The sequence below is a fragment of the Aulonocara sp. 'chitande type north' Nkhata Bay genome, linkage group LG4 (genome assembly GCF_057382095.1).
Source record: "Aulonocara sp. 'chitande type north' Nkhata Bay isolate Kocher_YH1m ecotype deep benthic linkage group LG4, A_spYH_male_GT1.1, whole genome shotgun sequence".
NCBI lineage: Eukaryota > Metazoa > Chordata > Actinopteri > Cichliformes > Cichlidae > Aulonocara > Aulonocara sp. 'chitande type north' Nkhata Bay.
Window position 1 is genome coordinate 16,452,831 of NC_141347.1, and position 24,506 is coordinate 16,477,336.

The 24,506-nt window shown below is 42.1% G+C and overlaps 1 protein-coding gene across 2 annotated transcripts in view; it reads left to right on the plus strand.

Annotated features, from left to right (window-relative positions):
- Nucleotides 1-24,455, plus strand: part of atf7ip2 (activating transcription factor 7 interacting protein 2) — a 29,150-nt gene extending 4,695 nt beyond the window's left edge. For both annotated transcript variants that reach the window (XM_086288759.1, XM_086288760.1), the window contains exons 2-14: nt 14,027-14,099; nt 16,879-17,001; nt 18,082-18,150; nt 18,293-18,315; nt 19,556-19,596; nt 19,682-19,716; nt 19,889-19,934; nt 20,541-20,614; nt 22,792-22,828; nt 22,950-23,020; nt 23,175-23,306; nt 23,396-23,583; nt 23,814-24,455. In XM_086288759.1, coding sequence (XP_086144885.1) covers nt 14,028-14,099; nt 16,879-17,001; nt 18,082-18,150; nt 18,293-18,315; nt 19,556-19,596; nt 19,682-19,716; nt 19,889-19,934; nt 20,541-20,614; nt 22,792-22,828; nt 22,950-23,020; nt 23,175-23,306; nt 23,396-23,583; nt 23,814-24,024 — 1,122 coding nt within the window. In that variant the 5' untranslated portion in view covers nt 14,027 and the 3' untranslated portion in view covers nt 24,025-24,455. The remainder of the gene's footprint in view (nt 1-14,026; nt 14,100-16,878; nt 17,002-18,081; nt 18,151-18,292; nt 18,316-19,555; nt 19,597-19,681; nt 19,717-19,888; nt 19,935-20,540; nt 20,615-22,791; nt 22,829-22,949; nt 23,021-23,174; nt 23,307-23,395; nt 23,584-23,813) is intronic.
- The last annotated feature ends 51 nt before the right edge of the window (nt 24,456-24,506 follow it).

Here is a 24,506-nt window from a genome sequence, read left to right on the forward strand (position 1 = left end):
GTTTTTTGCAAACGGGAGCTTTCTGTATAATATTGGTGACGCTGAGCACGTTTCCAAGGCTACCGTCTGTCGGGCAGTCAGGAATGTTACAGTTGCACTGAAACGTCTCCTGTACTCGTTTGTGGTGTTCCCCGGTCATAGACCCACAAGATTCATCAAAGAGGGATTCCACAAAATTGCAGGTAGCAGGATGAACAAAACTTAATTCATGATGTGGTGATACTTGAACTACTACTTAAATTTTACATTTATTTTCACGGTTCCCAGGCGTGATTGGCTGTATAGATGGCACTCACATTCCAATCATTGCCTATGTGAACAGGAAGTCTTTCCACAGCATTAATGTACAGGTACATAGTTCCCTGTAACATTTCAAACTAACAAATTATTTCATTATTAGTAATGGATGCTAATTTGCGTTCTCTGCACTGTGAAGATCATATGTGATGCTGCCAACATTATCACAAATGTGGAAGCCAAGTGGCCAGGCTCTGTGAGTGGTGGTGGTGGAGGACCCCCACCTGTTTTTCGGGCCTCCGCTTTTTTTCTAGTGGCCATAACGGGTCACATTTGAGCATACAGAGTAAGCAAATATGTACTTGTAATGTGCTCAGATAATTTCAATAAGTGCTTACAGAGAGGTAATTAATGTAGCCTCTAACTGCAATTGATTTACATCGGACAAACAGACCAAGCACTATGGCTCATAATACAATTACACCTTACCTGTTTGGACTATATTTTTATATTTCATTTTTACTTGCTGCCAGGAACGTTTGGGGCCTGTTGGGTTGCACCTGCGCTCACATCACATCACAAAATCAAATGTATGAAATAAAAAATAAAAAATAATAAAATAACGTGTTAAATGGGTGGAAATCCCTAGATCAATGTTTAAATTAACACTCACGCATTGACTCTGTCGGCTATGTTTTGCCATGCATGCTCCCTTTCTTTTGCAGCTGAGGCTGTGTTACTTTTTTTCTGCAAAATTTGCATGTTATCGGCATATGCTGCCATCAGAATTTCGGCCTCAAGCGCTGTAAAATGCATTGACCGCGCCTTCTTTCCCTCCGTCTCCATGGTGACTCGCTTAATCTGTGCTCCACTAATCAGGGCTTTATGTATCCTCGTGCGCGCGCTTAATTTGGGGTTAAAGCAACTCCGCGTTGATTGAACTAATTGTTATCAGCCTTTCTGAAACCGAATATTCCGAGTTGGACAGTTCGGGGTTACTCAAACCTGAGTATCGTTTTTCCACTCTGAGTTTTCTAAACCGGCTTCCTGAAATAGGGCCCTGGTGTTAATGGGAAGACCTGGTTAAAGATCTCACTACTGTCTTCAGTTATACACCGTTTTGTGATCACTGCTGTTGATATATTTGTGTGGGCTGAGATTTTACTTTCAAAGAAAACACAGTAATGATCAGACAGGCCCACATCAGACACAGTAATGTTTGAAATGCTCAGGCTCTTGGAGATCAGTAGGTCAAGAGTGTGTCCTCTATCATGTGTGGCCTCTGTTACATGCTGAGTCAGCCCAAAGTTGCCCAGAGTGTTACTCTGGTCTTTAGTCCCTTTGTCCTGAGGGTTGTTCACATGGATGTTAAAATCCCCAACAATAATTACACAGTCGAAATCAACACAGATCACAGCCAGCAGTTCACTGAGGTCATTAAAAAAGTCTGTGCAGTATTTGGGAGGCCTGTAAACATTAAGAAACACAATTTTGGATGGGGCCTTCAGCTGTAAAGCCACATATTCAAAAGACTGAAAACTTCCAGGAGATAGCTGCTTACATTGAAATGATTCATTAAATAAGACAGCAACCCCTCCTCCTCTCCTGCTCACCCTGGCCTCACTGATAAAACTGTAGTTAGGAGGGGTCGTCTCGATGAGAACAGCTCCACTGTTACTTTGGTCCAACCAAGTTTCAGTTAAAAACATAAAATCAAGGCTGTGCTCAGTGATTAAATCATTAATTAAAAATGTTTTCCCAGCTAAAGATCTAACGTTTAATAAAGCCAACTTAAGTGTTTTAGAGGCATTACTTGTCCCCTCGTGTTTGGGAGCAGTCTGTGGCACAAGGTATGTTTACTATGTTTAAAGATCTTTTAGAGTGCAGCTCTCTGTGTTTTGACCAGGCCACATGTCTCCTTCTGTCACCTGAAAGTACAGAGATTTTAAAACCTTCTAGTAAACAGGGTCCCAGCTTCTCCTGGAAAAAGTCACCACTGCCATAATCCTTGCAGCTCGGACCCTCCACACATCACACATCAGACTGCGGAGACAAAGCATGAAGGTGGTAAGGAGGAACTAAGGGGGGCGTGGCTGGGCAATGTGACTTCAATCGCTCTGTTGAGGGTGGGGCTCAATGGCGAACCTTTGGCTGCTCTGGTGGGGGGTTTATGGGGGACAAAAAGGGATTGGGTCGGGGGGGTAGATCTGAGCCCAGCATTGACCTGCTCCATCATCTCCTCAGTGAATTTCAGGTGTGGGGAGGAGGGAGAAAGGGAGGGGGAGGAGGGTGATGGGGGTGATGGCCTGTCAGGGGTTTGGGGGACTGGGGAAGATCGTGGTCCCTGGTCCTGGTCCTGGTCGTTGGTGTTGTTGAGAGAGTTGGAGGCAAATAGGGACCCCTCTTCTTGCCTCAGATGTCTCTCCTTTCTGAGGCTCTTCCCGGGTGGGGGCAGATGGAGCTGCTCCTCAAGGTTTCTGCTGGGCTTTGTCTGTTCTTGGAGTACTGTTTGTTCCTCTTTATGAGATAACTCCTCGTTTATCTCATCCTTGGCACCAAGCACAGATGAATGACGTATGGAATAAAACAAGTTGGAGGTGAACAGTTTCACCCCTGACTTGTTAAAATTAAATCCATTTTCTTTAAACAGATGCCTGCGTTCCCAAAAAAATATTAAAGGATTACTCAATATCAAATGTCAGGTAATACATATTAAAGTGCTACTAGTATTTAATTTTTAAAAAAAGTGCTCTGGAGTGACGCTTGCTCTAATCTTTGAGATGATGCTCTCTGTCATGTCTTCAGTAGGGATGGGTATGGTTTAGGTTTTATCCGATACCAGTACCAAACCGGTACTTTTGAAACTGTGCCGGTGCTTAAACTGTGCTCGAACCGGTGCTTAAAGAATGGAGAACACACACTTTGTCCAAAAACCTCTCATGTTTAGCTGTTTTATTGTAAAAAGATAACAATGTTAGCCTTTTCTGCAGCTATGGGGCATATATGGTATCACTCTTGGCTGGAAGCAGTGCTTAAACAATGGAAAAAAACCCCACAAACTTTATCTCTGTGAAGGTTCTCAGTCATCCAGGTCATCGTAGTCAAAGGAGCTTGCAAAGAAAAGCATCTGGACTTCTTTAAGTTGCTTGAAGACGTTTCACCTCTCATCCGAGAAGCTTCTTCAGTTCTAAGGTCAAATGGTGGAGAGTCCCAGATATAAACCTAGTGGGAGTGACCCCCCCACAGAGGGACAAAAGGACCCCCTGATGATCCTCTAATCGCCTGAGCCAAGGTGGGAAACTGGGCGTGGGTCCCAATCAGCCAGAGTTTCGGGTGTGTTCATTGTGAAACCTGGCCCCACCTTATCATGCGAATTCCTGAGGTCAGATGGCCCAGGATGTGAGTGGGCGTTAAGGCGTCTGGGAAGGGATCTCAAAACTGGATTATAGATGGCAGAGAGTTGGTGTCGTAAACCCCCGCCTCTGTTCTTTTTTTTTTTTTTTTTTTTTTCTGCCTGTCCCATTTGGTTCTTTAGCCATCAGAATTGTTGTCTGAAGACCAACAAGGATACCCAATGGATTTACTTTGACAAATGGATCATCGTGGCATTGCCGTATTGGTCCATTTGGTCGATCTTTGTTTTTATTATTTATTATATTTTATTTTCAGATGTTACAGACGGGACAGACATGAGTGAGGGATAGGAAAGGGAGAAAGAAAGAGGAAGGAAAGGAAAAACAGAAGGGGAGAGGGACAGTGAGAAAGGGGGGGGAGAAAAAAAATCTCCTGGATCACCTGTTGAGAGAAGAATAGAAAACAAGCAAAAAAAACAAAAAAACAAACAAAAACAAAGCAACATACTAAACACAACACCATCGCATTAACCTAGCTAAGTGTAAACAGCAGTAAATACTAAATATTCAATGTTGTTGTGCAGCACGCAGGACAGATGTGCTTCGAAGTAGCAGCCAAGAAAGGTGTAATTTGGGTCTACGAGCAGTGAACACCTGTGTGTATACCTGTGTGGATCAGCGCGCTTGTATTCCAAAGGTTTCTCCATGTAATGATCTGCTAGGGAGTGTGGGGGGGCCACAGCCCCGTCCTCCAGGGTGTGAAGCGGGTATGGAGGAGATCAAAACTCTAGACATCCAGAGGCCCCCAGAACACAAGAGACCATGGAAGACCAACAGAGGGGCAGCCGCGCCACTGTTCCAGTAAGAGCTGAGGAGAGTCCCAGATGAGGGTCCACTCAGCAGCCGCGGAGCAGAAGCCAGGGGGAGTTGCAGTGACGCGCCCATGAGCTCCGCCGGCCCCCAGCTGCGCCTGAGTGACCGAGCCCCAGGCCGAGAGGCCGGGGGCACCCCACCTCCGAAGGGGCCCGAGCGAGCCCCAGGCTCCAGGCCCCGACAAGCGGCCGCCAAGGAGTGAGCCGGTGTGTACCTGGACGCCCACCCCCAGACACAAAGAACCACCAACGCACCGACACCTGAGGGAGTCCGCCACTGGCAGGGGAAGTGGTGGTGGGTGGAGATAGGCCTCCAAACCTTGGAGGGCCTGAGGTGTCCCCAGAGAGGTGGCGTCTGATACCCAACCTGACATATAGACACAGACATACAGGCACACACAGACACAAACATTCATTCCCCCCCTCATGCTCTCATATGCACTCGCTCCACACTCAACCAACGTGGAGACAGACATAAAGAGACGCTGTACACACAGTCACACTCCCCAAGCGTACTCTACAAACCGGGTCTAGGTCAGTTCTCAGAACTCAGGAAGTTCCCTCCAAAAGTTCACCTTATATGGCCTCCAGATGTTTCCACTCAGCCCAGCACTCAGAGACAACAGTGTGTGTGTGGTGTGTATCTCTATTCGTGTCTATTGTGTGTGTATGTCAAACAGAGAGCATGTCCTGAGCCGACCCCACAGTTCTCCATGAGTGTGTGCGTGTCCTACATGACTATGTAAGTGCGTGTAGTGTGGACTTAAATGTGTGTACTCTGTGTAATTGTGGGTTTAGGCCAAAGAAAGTTTAGTGTCCTTATCTGACTTACTGGGTCCGCCTGGAGCTACAGCTATTGCTGGTAGAGAATTACCTTGTAGCCGATTTACTAAGAATGATATGATGAATGATACAATGATATATTGCTGATAAACTGATGCAGACTAATGAAGTAATAATGAAATAATAACAGTGCATGTAAATGATATCAGTGAGATTAAAATAACATACTTTATCCTATCAACTCCTTTGAAACAATGTAAGACATTCAACATAATACAGGTCAATCCAACAGATCTAATGATTTTCACACTCTTTAAAGTCAGAGGTCTAAGGCAAACTAAAACTACATACTGATCACCCCCTCTATATTAAGGGTATAATATGATCTACAACAGTATCCTAATGCAACTACTTTGATCTCACATATAAGGTAACATATGATAACAAAATAATCTCACACCCCCTCCAGGGGCAAGGGTACCTAGACCCGGTTTGTAGAGTACGCTTGGGGAGTGTGACTGTGTGTACAGCGTCTCTTTATGTCTGTCTCCACGTTGGTTGAGTGTGGAGCGAGTGCATATGAGAGCATGAGGGGGGGAATGGATGTTTGTGTCTGTGTGTGCCTGTATGTCTGTGTCTATATGTCAGGTTGGGTATCAGACGCCACCTCTCTGGGGACACCTCAGGCCCTCCAAGGTTTGGAGGCCTATCTCCACCCACCACCACTTCCCCTGCCGGTGGCGGACTCCCTCAGGTGTCGGTGCGTTGGTGGTTCTTTGTGTCTGGGGGTGGGCGTCCAGGTACACACCGGCTCACTCCTTGGCGGCCGCTTGTCGGGGCCTGGAGCCTGGGGCTCTCTCGGGCCCCTTCGGAGGTGGGGTGCCCCCGGCCTCTCGGCCTGGGGCTCGGTCACTCAGGCGCAGCTGGGGGCCGGCGGAGCTCATGGGCGCGTCACTGCAACTCCCCCTGGCTTCTGCTCCGCGGCTGCTGAGTGGACCCTCATCTGGGACTCTCCTCAGCTCTTACTGGAACAGTGGCGCGGCTGCCCCTCTGTTGGTCTTCCATGGTCTCTTGTGTTCTGGGGGCCTCTGGATGTCTAGAGTTTTGATCTCCTCCATACCCGCTTCACACCCTGGAGGACGGGGCTGTGGCCCCCCCACACTCCCTAGCAGATCATTACATGGAGAAACCTTTGGAATACAAGCGCGCTGATCCACACAGGTATACACACAGGTGTTCACTGCTCGTAGACCCAAATTACACCTTTCTTGGCTGCTACTTCGAAGCACATCTGTCCTGCGTGCTGCACAACAACATTGAATATTTAGTATTTACTGCTGTTTACACTTAGCTAGGTTAATGCGATGGTGTTGTGTTTAGTATGTTGCTTTGTTTTTGTTTGTTTTTTTGTTTTTTTTGCTTGTTTTCTATTCTTCTCTCAACAGGTGATCCAGGAGATTTTTTTTCTCCCCCCCCTTTCTCACTGTCCCTCTCCCCTTCTGTTTTTCCTTTCCTTCCTCTTTCTTTCTCCCTTTCCTATCCCTCACTCATGTCTGTCCCGTCTGTAACATCTGAAAATAAAATATAATAAATAATAAAAACAAAGATCGACCAAATGGACCAATACGGCAATGCCACGATGATCCATTTGTCAAAGTAAATCCATTGGGTATCCTTGTTGGTCTTCAGACAACAATTCTGATGGCTAAAGAACCAAATGGGACAGGCAGAAAAAAAAAAAAAAAAAAAAAAAAAGAACAGAGGCGGGGGTTTACGACACCAACTCTCTGCCATCTATAATCCAGTTTTGAGATCCCTTCCCAGACGCCTTAACGCCCACTCACATCCTGGGCCATCTGACCTCAGGAATTCGCATGATAAGGTGGGGCCAGGTTTCACAATGAACACACCCGAAACTCTGGCTGATTGGGACCCACGCCCAGTTTCCCACCTTGGCTCAGGCGATTAGAGGATCATCAGGGGGTCCTTTTGTCCCTCTGTGGGGGGGTCACTCCCACTAGGTTTATATCTGGGACTCTCCACCATTTGACCTTAGAACTGAAGAAGCTTCTCGGATGAGAGGTGAAACGTCTTCAAGCAACTTAAAGAAGTCCAGATGCTTTTCTTTGCAAGCTCCTTTGACTACGATGACCTGGATGACTGAGAACCTTCACAGAGATAAAGTTTGTGGGTTTTTTTTCCATTGTTTAAGCACTGCTTCCAGCCAAGAGTGATACCATATATGCCCCATAGCTGCAGAAAAGGCTAACATTGTTATCTTTTTACAATAAAACAGCTAAACATGAGAGGTTTTTGGACAAAGTGTGTGTTCTCCATTCTTTAAGCACCGGTTCGAGCACAGTTTAAGCACCGGCACAGTTTCAAAAGTACCGGTTTGGTACTGGTATCGGATAAAACCTAAACCATACCCATCCCTACTGAAGACATGACAGAGAGCATCATCTCAAAGATTAGAGCAAGCGTCACTCCAGAGCACTTTTTTTAAAAATTAAATACTAGTAGCACTTTAATATGTATTACCTGACATTTGATATTGAGTAATCCTTTAATATTTTTTTGGGAACGCAGGCATCTGTTTAAAGAAAATGGATTTAATTTTAACAAGTCAGGGGTGAAACTGTTCACCTCCAACTTGTTTTATTCCATACGTCATTCATCTGTGCTTGGTGCCAAGGATGAGATAAACGAGGAGTTATCTCATAAAGAGGAACAAACAGTACTCCAAGAACAGACAAAGCCCAGCAGAAACCTTGAGGAGCAGCTCCATCTGCCCCCACCCGGGAAGAGCCTCAGAAAGGAGAGACATCTGAGGCAAGAAGAGGGGTCCCTATTTGCCTCCAACTCTCTCAACACCAACGACCAGGACCAGGACCAGGGACCACGATCTTCCCCAGTCCCCCAAACCCCTGACAGGCCATCACCCCCATCACCCTCCTCCCCCTCCCTTTCTCCCTCCTCCCCACACCTGAAATTCACTGAGGAGATGATGGAGCAGGTCAATGCTGGGCTCAGATCTACCCCCCCGACCCAATCCCTTTTTGTCCCCCATAAACCCCCCACCAGAGCAGCCAAAGGTTCGCCATTGAGCCCCACCCTCAACAGAGCGATTGAAGTCACATTGCCCAGCCACGCCCCCCTTAGTTCCTCCTTACCACCTTCATGCTTTGTCTCCGCAGTCTGATGTGTGATGTGTGGAGGGTCCGAGCTGCGAGGATTATGGCAGTGGTGACTTTTTCCAGGAGAAGCTGGGACCCTGTTTACTAGAAGGTTTTAAAATCTCTGTACTTTCAGGTGACAGAAGGAGACACGCGGGGGTTTATCTTTCCAAAGGAATTTGGAAATGTATGAATCCAGAGATTTGAACCAATCTTGTGATGGTTTGTTAGGGATCATCAAAAATAAGTAATTTATTTTTGGCAAGATCATCATTTTTATAGTGGCGACCCTTCCCATGAGTGATATGGGTAAAGATTTCCATCTAGTCAGATCGCCTTCTACTTTCTTTAGAAGTGGGATGTGGTTTAATTTAGTTAGGTCTGAAAGCTTAGGAGAGACATTAATACCTAAATATTTAATATTTCCGGATTGCAGTGGGGCAGAGGAAGAATTATGGAAGGAGCAGTTAATGGGGAGAGCTGTAGATTTTGGCCAGTTAATTGAATAATCTGAAACTCTTGAAAACCAGTTCATTAAAGTAATTACCTCAGAGAGGTTGGTTTGTGTGTTTTGCAGAAAAAGCAACACATCATCCGCATAGAGACTGATTTTATGTTCTATGTTCTTACATTTTATGCCCTTAATTGTTGTAGCCTGTCTAAATGCTGCTGCTAGAGGTTCGATAAAAATTGCAAAAAGTGAAGGGGAGAGTGGGCATCCCTGTCTGGTGCCCCTCAGGAGACAGAAGCTGGAGGATGTCTGGTCATTTGTTCTGATACGAGCTGTTGGGGAATTGTATAATATTCTTATCCAGTTTATGAAAGAGTTTCCAAAACCAAATTTGTGTAAAGTTGCGAATAACAATTTCCAGTTAACTCTGTCAAATGCTTTTTCTGCATCTAGAGATAATATTATGGTTTCGATGTTTTTATCGTATGAGTAGTCTATTAAATTAAGTAATCTACGAGTGTTTGTTGAGGAGTGCCGACCTTTTATGAAACCATTTTGGTCAGGATGAATTAAGAGGGGGGTCGTTTTCTCTAATCTCTTTGAGAGAGCTTTGCAGATTATTTTAAGGTCTACATTTAAAAGAGAAATTGGACGATAGCTTGAGGGAAATAAAGGGTCTTTGCCTGGTTTTAGCAGGAGACTAATGTTGGCAGAATTCATATTTGGTGGTAGTCTGCCATTTTCCTCGATTTCCTGCAACATGCCATGGAATACTGGTGCCAAAATTGTCCAGAATTCTGCAGGGAAGCCGTCTGGACCTGGAGCCTTATTATTGGGCATACTTATCAGGGCTTCCTGGAGTTCACTTGGCGTCAGTGGCGAATCCAGTTCCATTGCTTGACTGTCTAGTAATTTTGGAAGAGTTACGTTGTCAAGAAACAGATCAATCTCATTTTTAGATGGGTTTATTTGTGGTGAGTATAAAGTTTCATAGAAATCCCTAAAAATGTTGTTTATTCTTCCAGGATCATATATTGTGTTCCCCGATAAATCTTTAGCAGCACATATAGTTGTTTTTTCTTTATTTATTTTTAGCTGGTTAGCTAGAAATCGACCTGATTTGTTACTGTGTTCAAAATTCTGCAAGCGTAGTCTTTGTATAAGGAATTGTGTTTTTTTTTATTAATAATTTCATTTAATTCTAGTTTTGTTTTGCGTATTTTGTTCAATGTTTCCTGATCTTGGTTGCACGCGTAGGCTTCTTCTAGTGATTTGATGTTTTTTTTCTAATTCCTGAATATTTTTGTTTTCTTCTTTCTTTTTGTGTGATGAGAAAGAAATTGTTTTACCTCTCATCACAGCTTTACCTGCTTCCCATAGAACAGAAGCAGATATTCCGGGAGTGTCATTAAAGTCTAAATATGAAGTCCATTCCTTTTTAAAATATTTAATAAAGTCTTCATCTTTAAGTAGTGATATATTAAATCTCCAGTTTTTTCTTGGCGTAGTGTTATTCTTGTGCATTAGTGTTAAAGATACAGGAGCATGATCGCTGACAGCTATAGGATGAATCTCAGTGTCTGAAATGTCACACAGCAGTGAGCTGCTGACCAAAAAATAATCCAGACGAGAGTAAGAGTGATGAACATGCGAGAAAAAAGTATATTCCTTACTGGTGGGGTGAAGAGAGCGCCATGCATCGCAAAGACTAAAGTCGCTCATATACTGTTTGATTATATTTGTGGACTGCCAATTGCGCTGAGTTCCTGTTGTGTTGAGCCTATCCATGTCTTCATTTAGTCCAAGGTTGAGGTCACCGCCAAGAATGAGTGTGCAATCAAGGTGTTCAGAGAGTGCACTAAAAAATCCGTGGAAGAATGAGGGTTCATCAACATTTGGACCGTATATACTGACAATACATAGTTTTTTGTTCAATATTGATAGTTTAATAATTAGAAATCTACCCTCTGGATCTATAACTGTATCGAGTACTGTAAAATTAACATTTTTATGTATTAAAATTGCTACTCCCCGTTGTCTAGAATTATAACAGGCTGCAAACACGTTAGGAAACTCAGGTGTTTTAAGTTCGTTTAAACCTGTGACAGGTTTATGATTTTCTTGTAATAAAACAACATCTGCCTGTAGTTTTTTAAGCTGGTTAAATATCTTTAACCTCTTTCCTCTGGTGCCAGCTCCATTTACATTCCATGTGACAAACCTCAGCATGCCCATAATTGTCTGTGTATGTCTAATGATGTACGCTGGGTGTTTCGTTTAGACAGGTGGAGAGAATGTGGAAACATCCCTTGTTTGTAAATAGAAAGAGAAAAAGAAGTGTGGTGAGAGGTTCCATAAGTCTGACTATGTGTGTGAATATTCACTAATATGAACAAGCGTGGCTTGCTTATGTGTCCTGCAAGTCTGTGCGTGCTGTGAGGCTGTTGTGAATGTGCTGCCGTTGAGCTGATGTGTTTGCGTGATCGTGGTGTGAAAATATGGAGAAATAGAGGGTGTTGTTTGTAGGTGAGTGGGGAAGTAGGTGACCACAGAAGTGAAAGACAAGAGAAAGAAAGAAACCACATGAACTGTGAGTAACAACAACAAAAAAGAAATGAAACGGAAACATTCCAATTAAAGCAATGACGGAGGGTGACGGTGTTATATCTGCTATGACATCATATTGATATTACTAGGTTAAACCCATGTTAAAAGAGAAAGTGTGAATGAATAAGAAAAGAGTGTAGCGGGTTCTTATCTGGAGTGCAGTCAATATAACCACGGTGTGGTGCCGGGGTCGCGGTAGAGCTGTCCGTCCATGTAGAGCCGGTCCACGGCGATGACAGCACGGGAGCCTTTCTGGATGAAGCTACGTCGAACTGGGAACAGGACCTTGCATCGTTCCAGGATCTCTTTGGGGAACTGGTCGTTCACGCTGAAGTCCGTTCCTTTCAGCTCTCTGCCGCGACTCTTCACCTGTTCCTTCTGTTTGAATTGACCGAATTTGGCCACAATAGGCCGTGGTCTCCCGGTCCGCGACCGCGCGCCCCCCCAAGCGATGTACTCTATCGAAGTTGATGTTCTTTACGGTGTCCTCCGGCAGCTTCAGGTGGATTTTAATGAAGCTTTTCACCGTTGCCTCTGCGTCCTCTCCGGCAGTTTCTGGAATACCAGAAAACACAAGATTATCTCTCATGCTACGGGCTTGTAGATCTATAACGGACTCTTTTATTTTTTTATTTTCAATGTTTAGTTGGGTCACGTTATCGGTGAGAGATTTGACCGACTCCCGTAGCGTGGCATTTTCAGCGGCAAGCGTTTCCACCTGCTGCTGGCTGAATTCCAGGGATTCTCTCAGAGATTTAAATTCCCGGTGTAAAATCTCCACCAGGGACAGCCTCGCATCGAAACTGGACAATCGCTTGTCGATTGACTCCAGGATGTCTGCGATGTCTTTGCCGGCAGGCGATGTTGTACCGGGGGAGTCTGCGATATCTCTTCGATGACGGCGTCTCAATTTTGGCCGGGGAAGATGCACTCTGGGCCTTCTTCATTACTAAATCTTGAAAACAGCGGTCGATGTAATCTTGGAGAGCGTCTAAACTCTCCCCATTGTCCTCCAGGGTGTTAGAGATGATAAAACAGATGTTGTTAGTTATATGACAATTGAGTACATTTGGTAATACTGAAGCTTGAAAAACCTTTGTTAAACTCTATGCTACCATTTGCTTTTTCTCCGCCAAAATCTCCGGCGTCTGACGTCACCTACAACATGGGTCGCTTACCATACCCGTCACTTCCCTCTCGGAGATCTCTGTCCGCCTCTGTTCAAAGATGGTCGCTCACAGTGGACATAGATGTCTTCTTTCACTCCTCTTTCAAACCATCTGTCCTCTCTGTCCAAAATGTGAACATTGGCATCCTCGAAAGAGTGTCCTTTATCCTTAAGATGCAGATGGACTGCTGAGTCTTGTCCTGTGGAGGTGGCTCTTCTGTGTTGTGCCATGCGCTTGTGAAGTGGCTGTTTGGTCTCTCCAATGTAGAGGTCTGAGCATTCCTCGCTGCACTGTACAGCATACACCACATTGTTAAGTTTGTGTTTTGGCGTTTTGAGCGTGTACACGCTCAGACAGAAACTGGTTCACCCGAAAGACAAAACGCCAAAACAGCTACTCCTGTTTAATGTTTTACTGTCTCATTTCACTCATTAGATAAAAAACCGTAACCCCTGAAAACTGACCCAATCAGAGTTGATGTCACAGCTCCAGGGTGCCGGCATATCAAATGCTCGTGCACTGCAGTGTTGCTGTCAAAGATGGAAAGCAGTCTGCATTTAACTTTGTTTTTTCTTTGTTTTTGTTTTCTGTGAAATGCTTTCAGATTTTTAACAATTCTTAGTTTCCATTTTCTGCCATTTCGCCGTTTGTGCAGCGTTCTTTTTCGTTAGCGTTAAGTGTAGTCTTTACAGACGATGTCGATGATACTGTCCCAATAGTTTCCTGTAGTATACTGCACTTACAAAAATACTTTTATGTATTAGTATTAAGACGTGCTGACAATAAAATTATATGTCAAAAAACGTTTTATAGTCAACATCATTGATTATGTCAACGAATCGTTGCAGCACTAATGAACAGAAGAAACCTGCATCAGGGCTCTTTAAGCTCACACTGTAAAAAATAAAGAAATAAGAGGCTAATACTAACAAGGGAGTAAGAAAACCTTTAAAATTGATCAAAATACAGTTATACACCCCTCCTTCTTTGAAATGTAAACATTTTCCAAAGCTATCCAGTGATTTGGTGGGCTGCTTTTGGCCCACAGGCTCTATGTTTGACACCTCCGCTATGAACCTTTTCTTCAGGCAGTAAAGGGATTTTAGGAGCAGAGGGCAATATTCAGATACTTTTCATTCTTGAACTTAATGTCTTACCTTGTTTTCATTGTATGATAATCATGATTGGAAACGGCTAATGGGTAATATACATGTAATATGTTAAATGTTGCAAGGTATGGGCAACATTTTAAACTGTTTTAATGCAAGCACCTTTCAATCTTTCTCTGCAAGGCACAACCTATGAGTTACACTCTTGCTACTTGATGCAGAGTTACACACGTCACTAACTAATGTTCTGTTTGTGCGTCTGGATGAAGAATGAAGCGGCGACCCCTGACTCTAGCTTCTGCTGGAGCCGATAACATGAAGATGGACTTCTCCCAGTCAGAGGTAAGAAACAACGTTTGAGTTTGTGTGACTGTGTTAGTTCTGCACTCGCAGGCCTTGCTAGCTCAGAGACTTATCACTGTGAACAAAAGCAAGACAGTCAGAGCTCAATCGGTTTTTAGTTGCAAGTGAAGTCCGATCAGGATCTTGGAGCTCCAAGCTCCTCACCTGATCCCAGCCAACTTCAAACTCCAGCCTTCCCTTACAGCCTTTTTTTTTTTTTTTTTTTTTTTTTTTTTTTTCAGTGAAAGCACAAACACCCCATTGTAAAACCCATATGGTGTGTCATAAAAGCTAAGGCACTGTGTGTGTGTGCATACATGTGCGAGCATGTGAGTGCGTGTGTATGTGTGTTTGTATACGTGACTTCCTGGTTACAACCGTTTAACAACATCTCAAGTCATAAAAGGGGCATCTCCCGTCACCCCATATCTGACTTAACCCCGTTAATGGTCCACCATATACAAGCATAGGTGAGCCCACAAAGGGCAGGAAGTGAACATTCCTTACCAGATAAGGAAACCAGAACCTTATATGCAAGTGTGCCTGCAGTTGGAAACTATAGCTAAAAAGCTTGCCCCAAATTCCTACATTTAAGGCTTAACAGAAAAATATCTAATCATGCAGTTCAAGACAAGGGGTCCGTTCTTCGTACCTCGCTAAGTAAGTTAGCTGGATTTGATTGTTGACGATTTCGCGTGATCTTGGATCATTCGGTTCTCCGAAGCTCATCCGGGACTTGCTGTCATAGCAACAGATCCGTAAGCGTAAACCTGCTCGGGAGCAGGTTTACTTTATGCAAACAAGATTAGATCGCGGCCACTCAGGTATGTCCGCTTCATGTATACGAAAGCAACAGCGATATTTTACCACCGTTTTACCATAAATAAATATTATCAATGTAACTAAAGATAATGCAGTATTTGATTCTTTTATTGATTTCACACAGATACATACAGGTCATTTCCTAAAAAAAAAAAGGGAAATGTACTATTAATCATTCTATTTCATGTATTTGATTATTACAGATGTAATTCATATTTTAGAGTAGTAATAGTAAATTACTTCGTGTAATCAAGATGAGAGACCACGGCTATAAAAGCGAAGGTGGATTTGGGAAGTCTGTCGCAGCCATGTCCTGTCCGTATACGCGAGCAACCCATTGCGGAAGGTGCAAGATTGATAAGGAGAGTTTTCAGAATTCAGCGTATATTGCGGGACAGACAGGATCCTTTAGCTCAGCGCGACAGTGTGCTCATAGAGAGATATCGATTTTCCCGTGAGGGTATTATTTACTTAACCAACTTGTTGACGAGGGGGTGCAGGACCACCACCTGTCTTTTTTTGCTCTGCCCTTTTCTTGGTTGCTGTTATAAACAAACAAACAGATTATTTCAGGGACTCTTTTCAAGAGACTAAAAGCAATATAAGTGATAAATATTACCATTCTGTAGAATATTCTTATATTTCACTTTTACTTGTTCCCATGTTCTAGTGGGTCCTGTCGTGGCTCTAATGTGAAAGAGGATATAATGTAATATAATATAATATGATATAATGTAATATAATATAATAAATTTACCCTACTGCCTACTGGTGTTGGCCAGAGGGGCCGATGGCGCGATATGGCAGCCTCGCTTCTGTCAGTCTGCCGCAGGGCAGCTGTGGCTACAACCGTAGCTGCTTCCACCAGTGTGTGAATGTGAGAGTGAATGAATAGTGGCATTGTAAAGCGCTTTGGGTGCCTTGAAAAGCGCTATATAAATCCAATCCATTATTATTATTATTATTATTATTATTATTATTATTATTATTATTAAATTACTTCCGAGTTTAATTTGTCAGCAACTTTCTGCCAGCCCTCTCTCCTTGCTTTTGCAGCCTTTGCAGTGTTCCCTTGCGTTTTAATTAAACTCTGAAACTCCTGAAATCCCTCACTCAAGAGTTCTTGCTCTGCTGCCGAAAAATACCGAGCGCGCTCCTTCGACATTTTCGCCGACCAATCAGAGGGTTGCCGATCAATGTTTCTACTATCGATGCGTAGCCCCTTTTACGACACCCAGTGATCTCACATTACTTCATCCAGCTGTACTAATCGTCAACAACAGGTGTGGTCGGAGAACCGGAATAGCGAGCTCAAAGTTGGCGCGATGATTTGATCTTGGATGTGTCATTTGATCTTGGATGTAGTAAGCGAGGTACGAAGAACGGACCCCAGGTTTACAAATTTAAAGCACAACAATGACAACTTTTAACAAAATCACTCTAACAGACTGTTGCTTTTTTGTGCATGGTTGTACATGCCATTTTATCTGCTGGATAGCACTAACATCTGAGTCTACTGCATGCAGTTCTGCCCTTTGTTTCTGTTAGATAAACATCTGTATACAGTTGTGTGCACACAATTTAAAAAAAACCAAAAAACATTAAAAAACAAACAGTCAAAACACTTTATTTTTTGTTCATTAACAAACAATCATTTTTAATTGATCCTGTGTGGATTCCTGTTAATTATGGTATGTCTAAAAATTTGGGCACCCTATTATGGGAACGCTTAAGGGGAAAATGTTCTACTCCTGAACAATGATGTAAACAAGACTTTTTGTAAATTACCCCAAGACATTCAGGCGATAGCTCTTAGATTACCTTCACAGCCCCTTCCTGAAGGAGCCTTGAAAATCTGTTGATCATAAATATGCTGTGTGTGCAAGACAGCTACAAAATATATATTTTTTTCACTTGAAAAATGAACACAGCAGTATACATGTGATTTTGCGTACAGGTGCAAAAACTGATGGAGCAGGAGGTTCCCAGTGCAACTGAAACTAAACTCCAGGGTTTAATAGAGAGTATTCAAAAGCTTGAACATGGAGTGAACTTTGAAAGGTCCATTGAAAAACTTGAGGTCAGTACTGCATATGTTTACATATCTGTCCAGTTTTTAATTAATGCCATCTCACGTGTGGACATATTCATCGCCGCCCATTGTGGTTTTCTTTTTTCCAGTCTTTCTTCTTGTCTCTCTCCATGCTTCCCTGTTTTAATGTCACCAAGCTATCTTAAAATCAGTCTCTAGGTCTGTCATGTTCTTTTTTTGTGTGCATTTGTTCCTAAATTTTAGAGCAAGCGGTAAAACTTTTGGGCATCTATACTTAGGCTCTGCTTTCTTATATTGTTTCTTAGTTTATTTCTTGATTAGAGGGAATCAAGCTAAATTTGTGTGCGCACCTTTTTTTTTTTTTTTTGCAGGTCTAGAGAGTCTGCAACTCCAGTTACTTGGGGAAAATATTGTTTATTCCCCAATCACTGAGCAAGTGTTTGTGGCAGGTTGCTTGCTGTTAATTGGTAAAAATGGTTGTAAAGAGTGTGCTGTGCCACAGAACCTCCTCTGGTCTCTACCAGATTGCCATGGTTGCCTGTAGTTTGAATGTGAGACGACGGCCTGTCTCCTAACACTTGCTAACTAAAAAATGAGCAGGAGTGAAACTTGAAGAAGCGTGAACACTGCCATTAAAGTAAAAGTTGTATTTTTGAATATCTCTGAAACCAATGCTTTTCAAAAAGTCTAACTTTTGAAGATAAGCTGTCTTAATTTCCTGTTGCTGTAGTACTCCTTACAGTTTCGGTACTGCTTAGCGAGTAGTTGGCGCTGTAAATAAGTCAGTGTCTTGCATCCAAACTAAGCCATCGAAGCAATCACGGAGGTTTTTGGTGCCGAACCATATACCTCTTTGCAATTAGTTTCACCTAGCAACAGCAAGTAACCTCCCACAATGTGATGCCAGTTTTACTAACTGGTCTGCATGACTGAGACTGGGGATTCCACTTTTTTTTTTCTTTCTAATTTCATAGCAATCAGTGGTTTCCAGCCAGTCTCTAGGCCTGTGTGACTGGGGCCTAAGACGAAGTAGTGTTTAAATAAAAAAAGAAAAAACAAACAAAAAAAATCCAAACAAACCCTAACACACTTTTTTTTCCCCCACAGGCACGAGTTAAAATATTGTCTAAAAGAGCAGAAGCTGCTATTGACTATGTGACAAAGATGCAAAAAAAGGTAACAAAGACAAAATGCACAGTAGAATTAATCACATTTTTTAATTTTATGGAATTTAATATTGAAACACTATTCATTGTGTACATGCAGTAATTTAAAAATCCTAACGCAACATGATCAATTTTACCATTTTAACTTTCAGAATGCAGCGCCCACTCTGGTCAGGTATGTAGAACCAGCTCTAATATATTAATCTTTAAAAATGAAGACCCTTCTCTTTTTTTTTCTTTTACTTTCTCCTTTTTTCTTCTCTTTTCTTTCTTTTCTTTTTCCTCTTTTTTTCTTTCGTTTTCTTTTTCCTCCTTCTTTTCAGGACTTAATGAATGAGGTGGTCATGTGAACTTATTAACCCTGTCATGCATGAACTATGCCAACCTCAATCAGGACCCCCATTCATCCTTAGGCATGAAAAGATGAATAAAAATCCTGACTGAGGTTATCATAATTCATGCATGAAACAGCTAAATAACAATAATTACAAAGAAACACATCATACATCTATAGTAACATTAAAGGACCAGGCAGGGCTTGGAGTGACACATCAGTGTCCAGTGTAGGGGTTTAAGTATACCATCAAAATGAAGACCCTGATGTGACTTTATGGTTGTGATTTATTTTATCAGTCTGTGATGGTTCTCAGTCATCCAGGTCATCGTAGTCAAAGGAGCTTGGAAAGAAAAGCGTCTGGACTTCTTTAAGTTGCTTGAAGACGTTTCACCTCTCATCCGAGAAGCTTCTTCAGTTCTAAGGTCAAATGGTGGAGAGTCCCAGATATAAACCTAGTGGGAGTGACCCCCCACAGAGGGACAAAAGGACCCCCTGATGATCCTCTAATCGCCTGAGCCAAGGTGTGAAACTGGGCGTGGGTCCCAATCAGCCAGAGTTTCGGGTGTGTTCATTGTGAAACCTGGCCCCACCTTATCATGCGAATTCCTGAGGTCAGATGGCCCAGGATGTGAGTGGGCGTTAAGGCGTCTGGGAAGGGAACTCAAAACTGGATTATAGATGGCAGAGAGTTGGTGTCGTAAACCCCCGCCTCTGTTCAAAGATGGTCGCTCACAGTGGACATAGATGGCTTCTTTCACTCCTCTTTCGAACCATCTGTCCTCTCTGTCCAAAATGTGAACACACCCGAAACTCTGGCTGATTGCGACCCATGCCCAGTTTCACACCTTGGCTCAGGCGATTAGAGGATCATCAGGGGGTCCTTTTGTCCCTCTGTGGGGGGATACTCCCACTAGGTTTATATCTGGGACTCTCCACCATTTGACCTTAGAACTGAAGAAGCTTCTCGGATGAGAGGTGAAACGTCTTCAAGCAACTTAAAGAAGTCCAGACGCTTTTCTTTCCAAGCTTCTTTGACATTTATTTTATCAGTTTTGTTACAATTTCATTTAATCCGCAGAACAAATTCAGAAGAAAGAGACATGGAAGCTGTTTCACAGAGTAAGAACCTACCAAGCACATTAATATCACTGAGTATTTCTTGCTGAAATTAATATTTATTCAATGCCATTTTATTTCTCAATAGATGCAACCAAGAACGGAGGGCTCTTTCAGATGATGGTAAATATGCCATTGTTTATTTAGTCAGTTTTTTAAAAATAGTTTAAAATCACTTATTGATTTAAAATTTTGTTGGGGTCAGCAGCTTCTTGAAAGGTCTCAGGGTAAAATTTCACAGTAAAACATCTGCATTGGGGTTCATATTCAAAGCTTATTGGTTCTTTCTATCCAGGAAATCACAAGACAGACACTTAAGAAGATGCGTGCTGACGGTAAAGGTAAGTTTATTCACATGCAGGAGTTTTTAATGTGTTAAGGTATATAGTTTTGCATTTGTATGGATGGGCATGACCTGTGTAGTATATGTGCACATGTGAAAATTGAGATTTACTCATTTCTGTATGTATTCTGGTAATGCTACCAGTTATAAGCTTTTATTTTGAACCCCAAAAGAAGAAAGGGATATACTTCTATTTCACCAATGATAGAATAACCAGTTAAGTCTGTCTCAGGGAAATATTTAAATAGATTAATAAGTTGGGCACAAGTTGGGCAGCTAGCGTCTTTGTTATCATGGCGATGATGCAGATCCTTTAAGATGATTTTTACTAAGAAGTTCTTAGATTGTCATGTCTCATTTATAAAATGTCTTTACTTTGTAAAACAAGAGTATTTTGGTTTCATACATGTAAATGTTTGTGTACCTCAAATCTAAAATGCGTATCTTATTTTGCTTGTGCTAACGTTCTTTCTCTGCAGATACAATAAGCTGTTATAATACCTTGAAATGTAATAATATGAATCAGCATATGAATAAACTATATCCCTTTTCCTGCTATTTCCCATCCCTTCTGTCACTTGTTATTTTACATAATCCACATAAGCTTTGATGGCTGCCATGGCAGATTTAAATGAGGAGCAGCGTCCTCCAACTCCTAACAGCCCATTGGAGTATGAGGTAGGAGCCTTTAAAAATAAGCAATATTACATAACTGCACGTACACTCATATGACCCCTTTACTAGGTAAACCTTGTTAGTACTGGATTGGTCTCGCTTTGGCTTCATTCTTCATGACAAGGTGCTGGAAAGATTGCTCCGAGATTTTGGTCCATATTGACATGATGAGTCACACAGTTGCTGCAGATTAGTCAGTTGCACTTCTATCTCCAGTTCCACCACATCCCAAAGGTGCTCTACTGGATTGAGATTTGATGTTTAAGAAACTAGTTTGAGGTTGGTGACATGGTGAGTTATCTTGGTGAATCTTGGCCGCCATCAGAAGATTGTTATACTGGGGTTATAAAGGGATGAACAAAGAAAGAATAGTAAGAGAGGCTGTGTCATTTAAACAATGCTCACTGGGTGCTAAGTGGCCCAGTGTGTCCCACACTAGTGCGTCACCACCAGCCCAAACTATTGATAGAAGGTAGGATCCATGGGTTCATGTTTTCACGTTGTTTACGTCACATTTTGAACCTGCTGTCTGAATGTTGGAGCAGAAGCCACGATACAGAGCAAACAACATTTTTCCCATTTTTGTATTTTCCAGTATTGGTTTAAGCTCACTTTCCTGTTCTTAGCTGATATGAGTGGCAGCCCCTGTGGTCTTTTGATGTTATAACCCATCTGCTATAAGGTTTACCTTGTTGTGCATTTAGAGATGCTCTTCTGCATACCTTTTGTTGGAAAAAGTGGTTATTGGCATCCCTTTTGCCAAGTTTGAACATCAGCAGTTTGTCTTGACCATGTCTAAATGGAATAAGTTGCTGCTATGGGTTTGGCTGATTACTCAGTTGTCCAATGAAGTAGCCAGTGATTGTATATGCCAGTTATGAGAACTACAGAAGCACACAAAAGTAATGCTGGTTCCATAAGATAATAAATCACCTACCAGCTGAATCTTTGTCTGTTTTCTGTCTTGAGTTCATTTGTCCATCTTTGTTTTTGGTCTCTGAGTTGAGGAGTTGATGCAGTTTGAGAATCCAAAGGGTCAAAGAGTGAAAGTAGACGGTATCTTTCATGACAAGACGAGAGACATTGATAGAGACACAGAGCATGTAATTCAAGTAGACTGCATGTTGGCATCTTTGTCAGCATATATCTCTTTCCCTCCCAACTGGTGATAGCAGATACCCGCCTCCTCCCTTATCCTGAATCTGTTGGAGGTCTTTTTTTTTTTCTAAAGAGAGCTCTTCAGTCAGATAGTTGGGGTTTTATCTTTCTGACCTTTGAGAGGTGTTTAATATATACGGTATTTTCAGCACTATAAGGCACACTTAAAATCCTATAATTTTCTCAAACATCGACAGTGTGCCTATTTATGAATTCCTGGTTATGCTTATTGACCTCGAACCGATTTTATGTGGTACACAGCGCTCAAAAATTGGTCAAAAAATGTTTTAGTATAACTTTGGTAAGCTGCACCACTTGATGGATTGTCGGAGCAGTACGTCTACCGTAGTAATCTGGGTGCAAACTCCGCTTCAGATCCCAAACTCTCATTTCTCGTTTCTTAGCCTATTGGTTCTTGCCCTAATATACATTTTAACAGTTGTGAAATAGTCAGCTGTGTACCAACCTGACTTCTGCACAACCCCATTAAGAAGGCAAGAAATTCCACAAATGAACCCTGACACACCTGTCAAGTGAAAACCATTTTAGGTGACTACATCAGGAAGCTCATTGAGAGAAGGCCAAGGGTTTGCAGCGCTGACAACAAATCAAAGGAATCTAAAATATAAAACTTATTATTTATCCATTTTTCTTTGCTAAATAATTCCAGATATCTTGCTATATATATATTTTAATGTCTTTAGTTTGTATCTACAATGTAGAAAGTAGTAAAAATAAAAGCTGTACAATGAGAAGGTGTGTCCAAACTTTTGACTGGTAGTGTATAATAATAATAATAATAATGATGATGATGATGATGATAATAATAACAATACATAAATTTAATTTTGCATAATTTTAATTTGAGGTCAATATTAATACTTTATATTTTAAAGCACTTTGATTTTTGTAACATGCTATATAAATAAGCTTTACTTACTCGTTATTATAATTATTATTATTTATTATTATTATTGTCGTAATAATTTCACCTCTAATTTAGTGGCTTTCTTTCTGCCCAGGAAACCACGAGAAGAGGAGTAAAGAGGACGCATGAAGGTAATGAAGAAAAGTCAACCATTTTTAATTTTTATAACAAAAATCCCCCTTTTCCTACTTCCTCCTGTTTCTTCCCTTCTCCTCCTTCACATTTTAAATAATCTGTATTAAATTATGACAGCTGCCACGACTGATTCAAATGAGGAGCGGCTGCCTCCAGTTCTGACTCCTCAACGGCCTTTTCAGCTTAAGGTGGGATGCTTTACTATGCGCTCTTTTATTTATTTTGCCACAAATGAATGTGTGGAGGCTATTTGAGCAAGCAAAAAATAGTTCTTTTAAATGTCTTTTCATTTTTTTTTTAAATCATTACTGACATCTTCCATTTTGGCATGTGTAAAACCAGCATGAGTACACAGCTAAGCAAGAAAAAGAAAACAGTGAAGAAGAGTTTGAAGAGCCGAAGCATCGAAAGGTGAAAACAGAATGTGTCTCTTCTGTCGCCACGAGGAGTCCCAGTCACACTGACTCGGAGCAGGTAATACACCCATGCTGAAAATACATTTGGTTCATTCCACTCTTTGAGGTACATCACACCCACTCACTTAAGTTTCCTTCCTTCCTCAGAACGGACTCTCGTTACCTCCTCTTCCTTCTAGACCCTTCCCCTCCGTCCTGAACATGGAAGCGGCCTCGTATAGCATCCCTCAGAAACTTGAAGTAAATCTGGCCCTCATCAGAAACCCCAGCGGCCTCTCTATCCTCTGGAAAGTGCTGGAGGAAGACCCATCTGCTCCACCCATGGACAGTTACACGTAAGAAGCAGTGTTGAACTCATCACTGTGTGTCGAGCGTGTAGTTTCTCAGCCCTACGACCAATATGAAAAACAAAAGGTCCTCATGAGGATCTCACTGTGACGCTGCTGCCAGTTTTTGTAACCACCTGATGGAAGCAGTCAGTGAGTTCTTAGGCTTTACTAGTAATCTTGACTTTAAGTTACTCACTGATGATATTGTTTTTTTCTGTTCTTTGTCCCTGTTGCAGGATCTTCCTAACTATGGAAAAGGTTAAGGGCAGTGGCGCTTTCCCAGACTGGAATATCCTCGGTGAGGTGAAGGCCTTGAATTTGCCCATGTGTGTGCTGGTCAGAAAGTATAAGCCTGGTCACAGGGTGTGTGCGGCTGTGGTGGGTAAAGATGTATTTGGCCGGTATGGACCTTATAGTGCAGTCGCTACTTCAGTCATACCCGAGTAGTTGGGAAGAGGACATGAAGCCGCCTATTTAAATTTCCAGCTGCTCACTCTTGAGTTTGTGCTGGACAGCATGGACAGTCCTTGTGCTGATGTTGTTTCAGGGCCAGTGTTTTGCTCACATAGTTTTTAAGTACCATAAACCTTAATGATCACATAAAGCTAAAGAAGCTGCACTTTGTAACTTGTGCCTTTCATCAGTATTTTCGGTTCAGATGGAAAACGGTGAACTTTTGTTTCAAGCTCTTCTTTCTTTGTCTGCTTTCAGATTGTTAAGGACAGTGTTGCATATCACTGTTAAGGTCACCATGATTCAATTAGTGCATTACTTCAAAATATAGTACAGTTTACCTCTAATATACATCTCCAAAACAATGTTGCATTATTATTATTGTTATTATTATTGTTGTTAATAAAACTTTATTGTGCTCTTTGTGGGGTTTTATTCTTTGACTGTCAATGGAAAATTGTACTTAGTAGTCAGTA